Source organism: Chlorocebus sabaeus, chromosome 21, assembly GCF_047675955.1.
Source record: "Chlorocebus sabaeus isolate Y175 chromosome 21, mChlSab1.0.hap1, whole genome shotgun sequence".
In the NCBI taxonomy this organism is placed as follows: Eukaryota; Metazoa; Chordata; class Mammalia; order Primates; family Cercopithecidae; genus Chlorocebus; species Chlorocebus sabaeus.
The window spans coordinates 24,539,229-24,551,927 of record NC_132924.1 but is presented as its reverse complement, the minus strand read 5'-3'; the positions used below and the strand labels follow the sequence as shown (position 1 = coordinate 24,551,927).

Here is a 12,699-nt window from a genome sequence, read left to right as displayed (position 1 = left end):
ACCTAGCAGAGAGCTACAGCCAACAGCCAACCAACAGAAATGCTGGCCCAGAAATCAGGTTTAATCTGGGACCCTGCTCTTGGCACTGATCTCTAGAGGATGAAAATTGCTGCCTCAACCCCGTAGAATCAATGCCACATAGAGTCACCAAGAGGCCCTAGTTGTCTGGGAACTCGACTCGAAAGCTACTACCATTAAACGTACTTGGGCCCAGGGGCTAAGGTCTGTGGTCACGTGACATCAAACTTTCTTATTCAATAAAGGTAGAACATGCATGTTTGGAGCCTAATGGAAGAATGCATTGGGTATATTTTCTGATCCTGGATTCACCTAATTTTGAAGCCATGCCCCTGTGTTCTGAGAGGATAAAAAAAGACATCAATCATCTCAAACTGTGAAACTCCCTAGTTGCAGGGTACCTCAAAAAAAGAGTTTTAATGACACTTTCTGTCCATCCTATGCTTTAACTGCTGTCCAGTGAGCACTCACCTGGTCCTGGGGGTCCATTTTGGTCATCATCCTGTCTTCCAGGAGGTTAAAGGTGAGCACTTGCAGAACATACAGCTGGTGCGCCATCTCATTGTTGATGGCCCGCTGGGCTCGGATGACATGCTAGGGAGATGGTTCACAAATGGAATTTTTTAAAAAAGAAAGAAAAGGAAACAACAAGAATTAACCCTCAAGTAGGCTCTCACAGTCTTCATTGGGAGGTACAAGGAATGGAGAAGGTAGGCGAGGGCACAGGGAATTTCAGAGCTTTCCTTTACATTTCAGAGCCCAGGAAGGTTCCTGATCTTCAGGTCAGAGTCCAGGAAAAAACCTACTGTGGGCAGGCGTGACTGGAAGGGGAAAAGCGCTGGAAAAGGACTGGTGACAGCAGCCATATAAGTCAAGAGAAGATGTGCTTGAAATGGGGGTGTCTCTAAGACAACTGTGGATTTCTACAATGGAAGCATCTGTCACATACAGCAGAAAGACCCATGGTGCATACCCATAGGAAGCAATCTTGCCATTATCTTACCCTAGGACTGTCTGACAGGTGAGCCCACTTCAAAACGGGGAAAAGTTTCATAAGGAACACACAAAAGCAAAATACCCATCAAGTCTTAATCCACTGTGGAAGCTACATAAGGATGTCTACCATCAAAAGCAGACAGCAAAAGCTCGTGAATTACTTTACTCACTGTTAACAATTAAATGAAAGATAAAATGACTCTTCCCCATAGAACCAGAACTGAAAACAGAACATACAAGGAGTGGCAGGACAGGATGACTGGATAGGCCCACCCCCAACCCCCTCACCCCCGCCCAGAAATGGGACAGCTGCCACCAACTGAACATTCAGCATTTGGGACTAACACACAGCCTTTTCAACACAGATTCTGGCCGTACATTAAAAATGCCAAACAATGGATCAATGTGGTGAAACAACCCATCACATCAGTTATTTCAAATGTTAGCCCCAGTCATGCCTTGCTATCTGGAAGACCAATTCTCTTGGCAATCTGTACTTGCTCCTGGGTAGACTGCTGCAAACCAACTTCTAAGTGGCTATTCAGTAAATGACAAAGTTCCCCATTGTAGAAAAAAATGATCTTCCTCCAGGACTAGAGGAAGTCTAGGTCCTTAAAGTGCTGCCTGGGTGCCTCTCAACCTGGCATCCACCTGCAATCCACACCCTAGCTGTTAGTGCCATGCTGATATAGCCAATTAAAGGAGGGGTGAAAGAAGATTGAGGAATAGAAGAAAGAGGACAGGGAGAAATCAGAGAATACCAAGTCACCGAACCAAAATTATGGGAAGCAGGGAAGTTAGACAACAGGATGGTTAGGAGCAAGTCAAACCCCTTATCCTCCAATCTTCAGAATAGCATGTTAACTCATAGCACACACTTAGTATCCAAAGTGTGTGGGTATCTCTTTTCTTAGCAACTCGAAAGTACTGCACTCCAAGTTCTTGCAGGAGAGTACCAACCTCGAACTTCAGCCATCAACATCTCATATAAAAGAAGAGATGTTGATTTTTGAGACAGGGTGGCCACAGTCATTAATGCCACTCATTTCTCAGGGCATTCTAACCCTGCGTGCCATATCAAGGTAATATGAAGACACTGAGCTACACATTGATGCTGTAGCTTCTACATTTATTGAGAGCCAATATAAAGAAGGACAGCAATTACGAATACTTGTGCACTTCCAAAACCACAATTGGACCTAGATGTATTAAGATGCTCTCCGAAGATTCATTTCAGATTTCAGTTCCAGAGGGAAAAGTTTTATCTTTCCCAAAGAACTGGGGGACCTCTTTTTATCAAACAATGAAAATTACACTCATATGTTTCGTGTCATCCTTGACAGCCAGGAAGTTTAAAATCGAACTAACTTGGTCACAAATTGCAGTCATTACTACTGGCTTTGGGATCTAGAACATTTATTTTCAACATTAATTTTTGATGGCTTACTTGCATTGGTCAGGGAGGGAGGGGGGATAGTGTGTGTGTGTGCCTGTATAAGCCACTTGTTTTTGGTATTTTGATATCTGGGACCTTGCTGACCCTGGAGAGACTGCCCCTCCCACATCTAGCCAATTCCTAGAGCTAATAAATGACTCCTTTCATATGCAAATGAACCAGTCCAGAGCCTTGGCAACCACACCCCACTCCTCTACAAGCTCTGGCTCCTACTCTTAGGACCACTATTCTCCTGCCCTAACCACCCAGGGCCAGGTACTAGACAACTAGAGACAGCCCATAAACTCCACAGCCCACTGAAATTATTCAAACTAGCCAATCCCAAACCTGCTCAGCCAGCTTACCTGGCCTCACTTGTCCCTTCCCTCAAAAACCACAGTAAGTGCTCTCGCTCAGATCTCCTTCGGCTTTCCCTGCCTCCCTCGGCTTTCCCTGCCTCCCTCCTGACTCAGGAGCTTCCCCTGCCCCCACAATCCCCCAGTGGCACGGCATGCCCCCTCCTTTGGGGAACTATAATTAACAAACTTTTATTTTCAATGCCAGCCACCTCCTGATCTGTTGGCCTCACCATACCCGAATACTGCTAAAACCTGCATTTGAAGACCAAGTGTTTTTAACTGTAAGCTTGCTGAACTGCTCTTTGGAATCACACAAAAAGAAATTCTTCTTTTTCTTTCTTTTCTTTTCCTTTTTTTTTTTTTTGTAAGCAGGGCAATCAACCAACCTGCTTCTTTCAAGTAGCTGGTAAGTCAAATAGGGGGTAAGGCCTCAGGACATCTTGTTACTTGGTTTATTTCTAAACATTTACAAGGCGACACGTTAGGGCTTTTTTTTTCCACCAATGTTTAAGGTCATTTTGCATTGCAGCGAATGAGTGGTTCCCATCTTTATCTTTCTTTCCTTCCTCTCTCTTGCCACGGGGCCCCAAAACTGATGTTCAACATCTCAGGACTTCTCTTGGTACCGATATGTTTACAGCTAGCTTTCTCATTAAAAGAACAAAACCTCATCAGGGTGAATCTTTTAAGCCCTGATTTCCCTAACCTGCCCCACTGAGAGAGCTATCCAATCCTTCCTGCCAGAATGCCTTCCGCCTTCCTCTCTCTCCAGGGCAGTTCCAGAAATCCCTCCCTCCGATCCAATGAGGCAATTCCTGTGGGAAAGACTTTATTTATTCCAACTCCAAAAGCTCACTTTTTTCTTCTTTGGAGTTCCTACTGCTTCACCACAGAAGCAAGTCACAGAACAAACCACAGATTGAAGCCAAGAGATTAATACATGCACCAGGCCACTCCTCCCCCAACAAAAAGGTCACAGCACATAGGTACTCACTGTTAAAATGATGGAACGCAATTGCTTCTGAGCCAAAATATTCGCCATCTCCTGTGGAAGAAAAACACGCCCACACAAAGGCTTAGGTTAGAAAGCTACATTTCGACATGGCCAAAAATGACTTTATCCTGGGGTGTGCTTCGTAACTGTATATCAGCAGTATTTCGTATGAAATAATGAACTCAAACAGGCAGCAGTTTTCAAATTATTTTTTTGACTGTTCCATTTAGAATGTAAAAGCCATGTCCAAAAGCAAAGGAAATATATCTGGCACCTGCAAAATTCTCTTCTTTAGGAATTCCTTCCTTCCAGAAAAAGGTGGGTGCTAAATAAAAATCAGGCACTCCAAACAAAGCAAGCGTTCTCTATTAGAAAGCCTCATCATCTTTTATTAGACTACGTATGTGCAGAAAGCTTTTATTAGGCAACACATGCCTGTAGCAAAGAGATTCCAGTATATCTTCTAAAAGTCATTTCATCTTAATCTGTGCAAAACCCAAGAGTGAGTAATACATATACCAGGCTACATAAGTGATCTGAGTGGAGTTTAAGTGAAGGGCAAATATCTGAGTGATGCAAAGCTCTAGAGTCTATACTCACTGAGCTCTGCAAGGCCTGATTTCTACAGGTTGTGTTTCATGCCTTGGCATCTCCTGAGTGGCATGGAGGATTCAAGGGTGATTTTATTAAAGGAAATGATGCACAGACTCCTTTTATAAATATTGACAATTAGAGACTAAGGGAAAATAACATATTAAGCACAGTCTTGGAGCACACATTTTAAAGTAAAAATACTGCTCATATTCAGGAAGACACTTGATTGTTGTTTTGTGGTAGGGGGTGTTTTTGGTGTTGCTACTCTTACTGAGTAGAGAAGAAACTAAGCTATGGTTTAAAAACAGAACCATGATTTCTACCAAGGTGAAAACAAATTTGCAGAAAGCAAAGAGAACCAAGAACATGGGGGTGGGGGAGATTTCTGAGGGGGGCATACAAGCAGGGGTAGACAGGAGCAGCACGGGAGAGCAGGGCCCACTTTACGCTGACAAAGGGAACGTGGGTGACTTACAGTCAGAGGACAATCAAGGATGTCAACATTGCTCTCTACATCAACCTAACGGCGTCATCGCCACCACAGAAAGGAAAGCAAGCAGGAGAGAAGAAGGGATGGAAATTCAGAGGACTCTGTTAGAGGTTGACCACTTTATTTGAATGCCCCTGCTGACCCACTGCATTGAAAAGTGCTTAAATACTGTAAGGTGACAAAAAAGCTAGATGGCCCTCAAGTCAAAATCCAATACTAGGTCTTCTTCCATGCTCTTGAAAACAAGAAAGCAGGAGCAATGACGCATTGAGAAACAAGTCAAATGGTAACCCAGAAGGAACCTTCCCTTCCACTAGGCATAGAAAGCAGTGCTTTCTTCCCAGTCTTCATTGAAAGGCCCACTGGTGGTGGTTTGTTTGTTTCTTCTAGGCCAGATGTCAAATAAAAGCCTCAAAGGATCCTATAGCTGTTTTAATTTCTTTCCTTTAAAACATGAAATTATTGCTCATAAATAAAAACAGAAACAAAAATTTCTATTCCTATGTTTGCCTATCAGTTTATAAAATTTAAAGTTAGAAGGGACAATGTATGTCCAATTTCTACTAAAGAAACCATTATAATTATCTGTTTACAATGTTTATCGTCTGCATAAGCTGTGGGTCCCTCATGAGCAGAAACTGTCTTTTTCTTTTTTGTTTTCCAAGCCCAAAGAACAATGTCTAACACCTAGAAGACAATAAATGCTTGATAAAATAACAAATAAATATTTCACACTATCCTCCTAAGGAACAGCAGCTCGGTCAAAGAGAAAATAGAAATATCCATGCCTCCACTTCTTGGTCTAATAGTAAGGAATTGTTGGAGTAAATGTGAGAATCCATGGGGAATATTTTATAGCATTAAAATTATGTAAAAGTATATAGATAGATACAAATATGAATCCAGATATACTGACATGGAAAGATGTCCACAAAATATTGTTTAGTTTCAAAAGCAGTTTAGAAAAACTACACTGCATGTAGTATGCTCACATTTGGTGGGAAAAAAATGATGTATTAGGAGAATTTTTGCACAGAACAAACAGGGAAGTAACACCATGAAAGTCACAAGCGTTGTAAATAATTGCAGTGGTTTTGCCTCTGGCAATATAATTACAGGAATCTTTCAAACTTCTTCCTTTTGAGTTAGTATTTTCTGATTTTTCTACCAAATCTTTTAACTAACAAGTTTTTTAAATAGTGCTTATCCAAAGTATATAAATATTTGTAGAGAAATTTGGAAGGGATCTCAGCAACGTATTTGCCATTGAAATAGTGAACTGAATAATGGTGCAAGTTGTAAACAAAAAGATGCATTTGCCCACCTAACAGCAACCCCCTCCCCGACAAAACTAGCACAGCCCTTCCCTCCATTTGTGCCAGGAAACAGAGAATCTCCTACATCCCGGAGGCATGGGAAAGCAAGGCCTCCACCCCTGGGGAAACCCTAGACCCTCTGGAACCCTTCTCCAGAGGAAGAAGCTTTGCCCTAGGTCTCAGCACAGGCGTCTCTCAGTAAGGCCTATTTCACGGATGCAAAGGAAAAAATAGGACAGGTCCTTCTGACCATGGGGGCATTTTTTTCAGTAACAGCAGAAATAGGGTATAAGTGTTTAAAAGCATTCCAAATTCCAAGAAAAGCCAGATAATGGAGTCCTATGAATGTGTCTGGCCCAAGTCAAAAAAAGAAGATGAAATTTTAAAAAAGTATTTGACTGAAGTAGAATCAGGCACCCCAAAAAAAGCAATGGTTCTAAGGCTTTAAACAGGTAAAACAAAACAAAACCAACAAAAACAAACAACAAATAGTGCTCCTGCAAATCCAGTAAATACATGTTTAGATTACATTTCAATCTAATTGGAGTGAGAAAATGGGCTTGGTGTTATCCAGGCTTCGGAGAGCTGTTTACTTGGCAAACACAGGGGAATTCTGTGAGTGACATCTCTTTGACAGGCGTTGGATGGGATGCTTTGCAGGTAAAAGCAGGGATAAGGTTGGGACTCAAACTCTGATTCTTACCCGCTCAGTAACCTGGTCAAGTTCTTTACTCCCTTTGAGTCTCAATTTCCTTACTTATAAAACAGAAATAATGTGGCTTTCTCTGAATATGAGAATAAAATGAAATAATGTAATATAAAATACTGAGCACTGGCTGGCACATGCCAGACTCTCAATAATACTATCATTGATGACTGACTTTGGTCAATTTTTCTATTTGCCAAAAATTCAGAACTTTTAATTTTTCAGAACATATGCCAGCAATGCCAACGTCAAATTCAGACCAGCTGAAACTTAGAGCATAGAGCCCAGACTAAGGTGTACACGCTCAGCTGTTAATATAAATCCACAGCAACCTACGTGATATTACCAGTTAGCTCAGTCTTCTGCTTTACAGGCCTCTACTGACCTTCAGAAAATAATATCCAACAAACTTTTCTTCATTATGAACCTGAAATCCCTTTTTAGAGCTATCTCGCTACTTACTGAATTTTTTTTTAATTTAAAAATCATGATACTCCCTTTACTTTGATTAATAACACTCTTAATTTCAAGAGTTTATAGTTTATGAAGTCCACATCACTTTTCCATGGGCAAGTCAATTAAATACCTTGTAGCTATTTTTAGAGCTTGATTGAGTCATATAATACTTCATAAATTTCTGCTGAATTACATACAGTCTTTCTTAGTTGGAATCTTTTCTTAAATGGTTTAAGGTTATTAGACTACACTTTGAGGTGGTTTATTACTCTTTGCGGTAGTTTATTAGAATAATATATAGCTAAACTGTTTCCTGTCAGTCTTATGTTGCATAGTTTTCAAAGAAAGACTTGGTTCACAAAATCCAAACCTACTCTTATGTTGACGTTCCATTATATTACCATTATCAGCAATGTCCTGAAATTCCCTATTTGTCCATGGTCATGAGAGTCCAATTTAACAAATGCACAGTAGTGCTTGGTATAAAATAAGATGCAGTATGCATTTTATTCATGTCTAGATTCAGAGATGCAAGTGAAATGGCCTTTTGAGTAGGCATGAACTTTCACCTCTTCTAATCCATCTTCTTCTTTCACCGATGGAGAAAGGAAAGGAAACTTCCAAGAGTTGAGATCAGAATGCAGCCTTCCTGACCCCACACACTACACTCAGCTACCATGTGGCTGGGCCAGAAGTCCCTGGTCTGGCCAGCAGAAGGACCCAGTTCCTCCAATGCCCACGTCAAGCTTGTGGATATACACAGTGAGAGCTTCCAGACAACTTCCGGGCTGCTTGGGAGTTACCATGAGTTTGGTATTTAGACTAAAATATCACAGAAGCAGCCCTATCCATGATTTCACCTCAGATCTGCAAAGCCCCTCCTAAAAATCCAGCCAGGGTAAGAGCGCCCCCACCACAGGCTTGTGGAGGGCAGGCACCTCCACCTAGTTCCAGCGAACACCAACTCAAACGTCCGGGAAACTATTAAGTGACACCACTCCTTGTGCAAACACAGCCCCCCTGGGGATGAGTAAGAAATTCTAAATGGAAAACAAACCAGAAGCCGTCATGTTTAGTCACTGAGGTTTAAAATCCTTGGCAATGAAAAAGTAAAATAAAATCCAAAAACTCTTGTCATGGCATTCAGTAGCAGGTTCGCTTTCTAATTTCTTCTAAATGAACTCACTGGCAACTGCCATCAAGACCCTCAGCATAGTTTCTAAGTGGGTGACAAGAGCTCATATTTCCACCCATTTTTTTTAAGGAAGGAAACTGTGACCAGGGTAACATATTACAGGACACATTGATTGAAAAAACATGAATGGATTTTGAGGTGTGAGCTACATTCTAAGAAAAGGCAAAATTCCACTTTTTCACGTCCCCTCTGTAATGCTCCTTTCCTTCGTGAAGAAATAAAGGATCTACAGACAAAGGACACCATCAAATGAGAGGTTCCATCTATGTACATTAAGGGGTTCCTTCCTCTTTTTTTTTTTTTTTAAAGATAGTCTCGCTCTGTCGCCCAAGCTGGAGTGCAGTAGTGCGATGTCAGCTCACTGCAACCTCTGCCTCCCGGGTTCAAGTGATTCTCCTGCCTCAGCCTACCGAGTAGCTGGGATTACCAGTGTGTACTATCACGGCTGTAAAACAGGCCGGCTAACTTTTGTATATTTAGTAGAGATGGGGTTTTGCCATCTCTACTAAAGAGATGTTTGCATCTCTTTGCAAAGCTAGTCTCAGCTTCCTGGCCTCAAATGATCTGCCTACCTTGGCTTTCCAAAGGGCTGGGACTACAGGTGTGAGCCACTGCGCCTGGTTTTTTTTTATATACAGAGGAAAGAGATGGCTCCATTTTCCCTGCCACATCCACACACAGAAATAAGTAATCTCACCAAGCAAGGAGCCCCTCTGACATGTGAATGCGGTTATCTCCACCAGGAGCAGCCATCTGCATATTATCCCTCCTGTCCTCTCACCTTCCATCGCCTCCCTCCCTGGGAAAAACGTGGCACCTCTCAGGGTCTCCCTTTCCTGATCCAGAAAACGAGGACTGCACTTCCCTCACCCTAGTGAGCATCCCATGAAACGACAGGAGGTCGCGGGGACTCCTAACTCCGCTTCCACCCAGCAGCAACGTTTTCACCTTTGTACATCTGGGCTTCCAGGTTGCATTTTATTTCATGAAAAGGCTCTATTGCTGGAACACTCCTAGCATCCCTCATCAGTCAAAGGCTTACCGTCTCTACCCACTTGCCCCTGGATTTGGAAAGGACCCCAGCGGGCAGCTGTGCAGCAGAACATAGCTGCCGTGGAGAGTCCACATGCGGCCAGGACAGCAGAGTGGCCCAGTGAGTCCCCGGATGGAAGGAGAGGGTGTTCTCCGCACACAAAGTTCCTAGCCCTGATATAGCCGTTAGACTAAAGAAATGCAACTTACCTGCCTCCTGTCATCAGGAGCCTTCAGGAAAAGTGCATTAATCACTGCAATAGTATAGGTTTGGATTTCTTGATCTGACCTGTAAAGATACAGAACAATTCAGAAAATCAGAACACAAAGTTAGAAGAGACTAGCCCTGGGTCAAACCCTGAAAAGCCTCAAAATCAGCCTCCTCTCCCACAAACAAGTGAGAGACAAAGGTAGGGTCTAGCAAATGCATTTAGCACTGAGAATGCATTTCAAATATCACAAGGCGGTAAATATACAACTAGTATTACCAGCTCACAGTATACTGGTCAGTGCAGAATGCCCAGAAATACAGGAAGCTTTCTCTCTTATTCAGATTGAAAGCATAAACCTAGGGGATGTTGTAATTGATGTACTACTAGTAATAGTTGTTTGTATGTATGTATGTATGTATATGTGTGTGTACATATGTGTAATTTTCTCTGATACAAGAAATATATCAGGGAGTAGTTTCAGATGTCTCTACATTCTTGGGCTAATTGGGTGGCTCTATTACATATTCTAAAGTTCTATTTCCAAATATAAACATTTAAATAACAAAAAGAATGGGTGTTTGTTTATAAATCTCATTTTCACTGGAAAGCCACCAGAAATAATAAATGAAACAAAGCTCTAATGTAAGGCATGTGGTAAACAGTAAATAAGGAGGACTCAAGGCATAAACAAAGAGTGACTTATGAGCTACATTTAGGAATAACTTATCAGGCCAGCGAGACAGAAGTGGAGCTTAGAACCAGGCCAGGATAGGGTGCAAAGCCTAGTTCATCACAGGCTGGCTGAGACCTTGGACAAGTTCATGGGTATCCCCCAAGGCACAGTTACCTCATCTACAACGTGGGGTTAGACACACTTATTTCATGGGATTGCTGTGAAGATAAAATGAGATTATGCATATAAAATCCTTAGCACAGTACTTGGAGAATAATAAACTCTTCACTTTGGTAATGTGCCTTTGAGATTAACAGAAAAGACACAGTACATAAATTAATACAGTTCACACTCAAAGGAAATGTGAAACTGGTCTTATTTCTAGAGAAGCTACCTACATTCTCATCATTTTGAAGAATTATGATTCTGAGGTCACAATCACTGAGGCCACCACAATCCTCAGCTTCTGTGACTTAAATTTTAAAGCTGATCATCCTCCCACCTCCAAATGAAAAAATATATCTAATATAATCTACTTTGGTAGTTTATATCATAAACACAACAGTTAACATTTCAGAGAACCATTCCCACCCTGCACCACCAACCCAAATGGGCCAATCGGGTTTCCTCTTGAGAATTGCGACCTACTGGACCAGGGGCAAGAGTTAGTGGGAGTTGGGTCATTGTAGTGCCAACCACAATTCTAGAGAAAAGGCCATCTGCTGAGGACTCCAGGGAAGCTATGGTTTCTCTCCTCCTCAAGGCTTAGCTACTTATGTCATTTCTGGATTCTACAAGGTACCCCAGTATTGTTCCAATAACCTCCTTTCCTGTGTGAGCGAGCTCACAATGTTTATTATCACTGCAACCCAAAATACTTTAATTTCTAAAGTAGCACTGTACAATAGAGTCCTCCTCAGGTTGGTATCATCAGAGACAACCTTCCTAGTTACCTAAGGGAGGAAAGAAGGGAAAAAATGCCTCAAAGACTGCAGGCTGCAGAGGCAGCTATCTTACTTCCATTTTATAGCTCAAGCTACTAGAAAAAAAAAAAAAAAACCTTTATTTTATTATAAAATACAAAAGAAGCAACTCACTAGAATCACCTTGAGCATAACTAAGAAAGAAGCCTGCCTTTAAAAATTCCTAGCAAAAAGGCATAACATTACATTTCTAATTAACTATGAAAATACTCATTATATCACAGAAAACATTAACTTAGATGGTTTAGGAAAGAGAACTTAAGAGAACAAATCATCCTGTTTTACCTTCTTAAAAGTAAAACTCTGCCAATATCTACCAATATGCATTAAAATTGAGAGCTTACCAAGGGCCAGATGTGGGGACAGGCAGTGCCAAGAACCAGTCTGGAGTTCAGTGCGGGACAGGGGCCAAGGGAAAGTAACCATGCCATTCCAGTGTGACACATGGTTTGGTTATATGCCAAATTGAGATTTTTTTCTATACATTTAACCAAACTATAAAAACACAAAATGTTTCCCAGTGCATCACCGTGGCCATCTTCCTGAAGCATTTCTCCTCCCCAGAGCATCTCAGCATGCTTACCCTTGCAGGTGTGGAATGAGCTGGCCGATGGTGATCTCCTGCGCCACTTTCTGGTAGAGGTCATGGCTATTGAGCACCATCGACTCCAAAATGGCCAAGGACCGCTGCAGGATCGAGATGTCTATGGCTGACTTGTTCACAAAACTTGCTATCTGAAAATCCAAGTGGGACACAATTGACTGCTCGTGGTAAGTAGAGCAGAGACGTGGAGAAGGGAACAAATGAAGCAAATCGGGAACTCATTTAAGAAACACCAGACACTGAGGATGACCTGGAATTACAGCAAATAGCAAGAAACCCATCGATCCAGGGATTATTCATGATATCATCACAAAGCATGATTTATCACATCTCTATAATTCACTGATAAGCAAATTTTTTCAAAAAGACATACTTCCAAAGATTATTCTTTCTGTATTTCCCAGGACTATTCTCCTGAGTTTCATCTTTTAGGGGCAGACAATTTCAACACATATATTGTAAGGATGCCTGTGTTTCTCTGGGACGGTAATTTCAACATATGTTAATTGCCATTCCTCTTGCATTCCCAGGCTACTCCCTCATCCACACAATCCATGGCTTTTATATGCTTATTATGTTCTTGTTGCATTCTTAGGGGACTCTCACAAATCTCACTTGTCAACACAATTCAACTGG

The 12,699-nt window shown here is 41.7% G+C and overlaps 1 protein-coding gene across 4 annotated transcripts in view; it reads right to left on the bottom strand.

Annotated features, from left to right (window-relative positions):
- ELMO1 (engulfment and cell motility 1) overlaps nucleotides 1-12,699 on the bottom strand; it is a 578,573-nt gene that overhangs the window by 350,528 nt on the left and 215,346 nt on the right. For all 4 annotated transcript variants that reach the window (XM_007981596.3, XM_007981595.3, XM_073008962.1 and 1 more), the window contains 4 exons: nucleotides 12,043-12,194; nucleotides 9,802-9,880; nucleotides 3,803-3,853; nucleotides 490-612 (listed from right to left, as the gene is read on the bottom strand). In XM_007981596.3, the coding sequence (XP_007979787.1) occupies nucleotides 490-612; nucleotides 3,803-3,853; nucleotides 9,802-9,880; nucleotides 12,043-12,194 (405 nt within the window). The remainder of the gene's footprint in view (nucleotides 1-489; nucleotides 613-3,802; nucleotides 3,854-9,801; nucleotides 9,881-12,042; nucleotides 12,195-12,699) is intronic.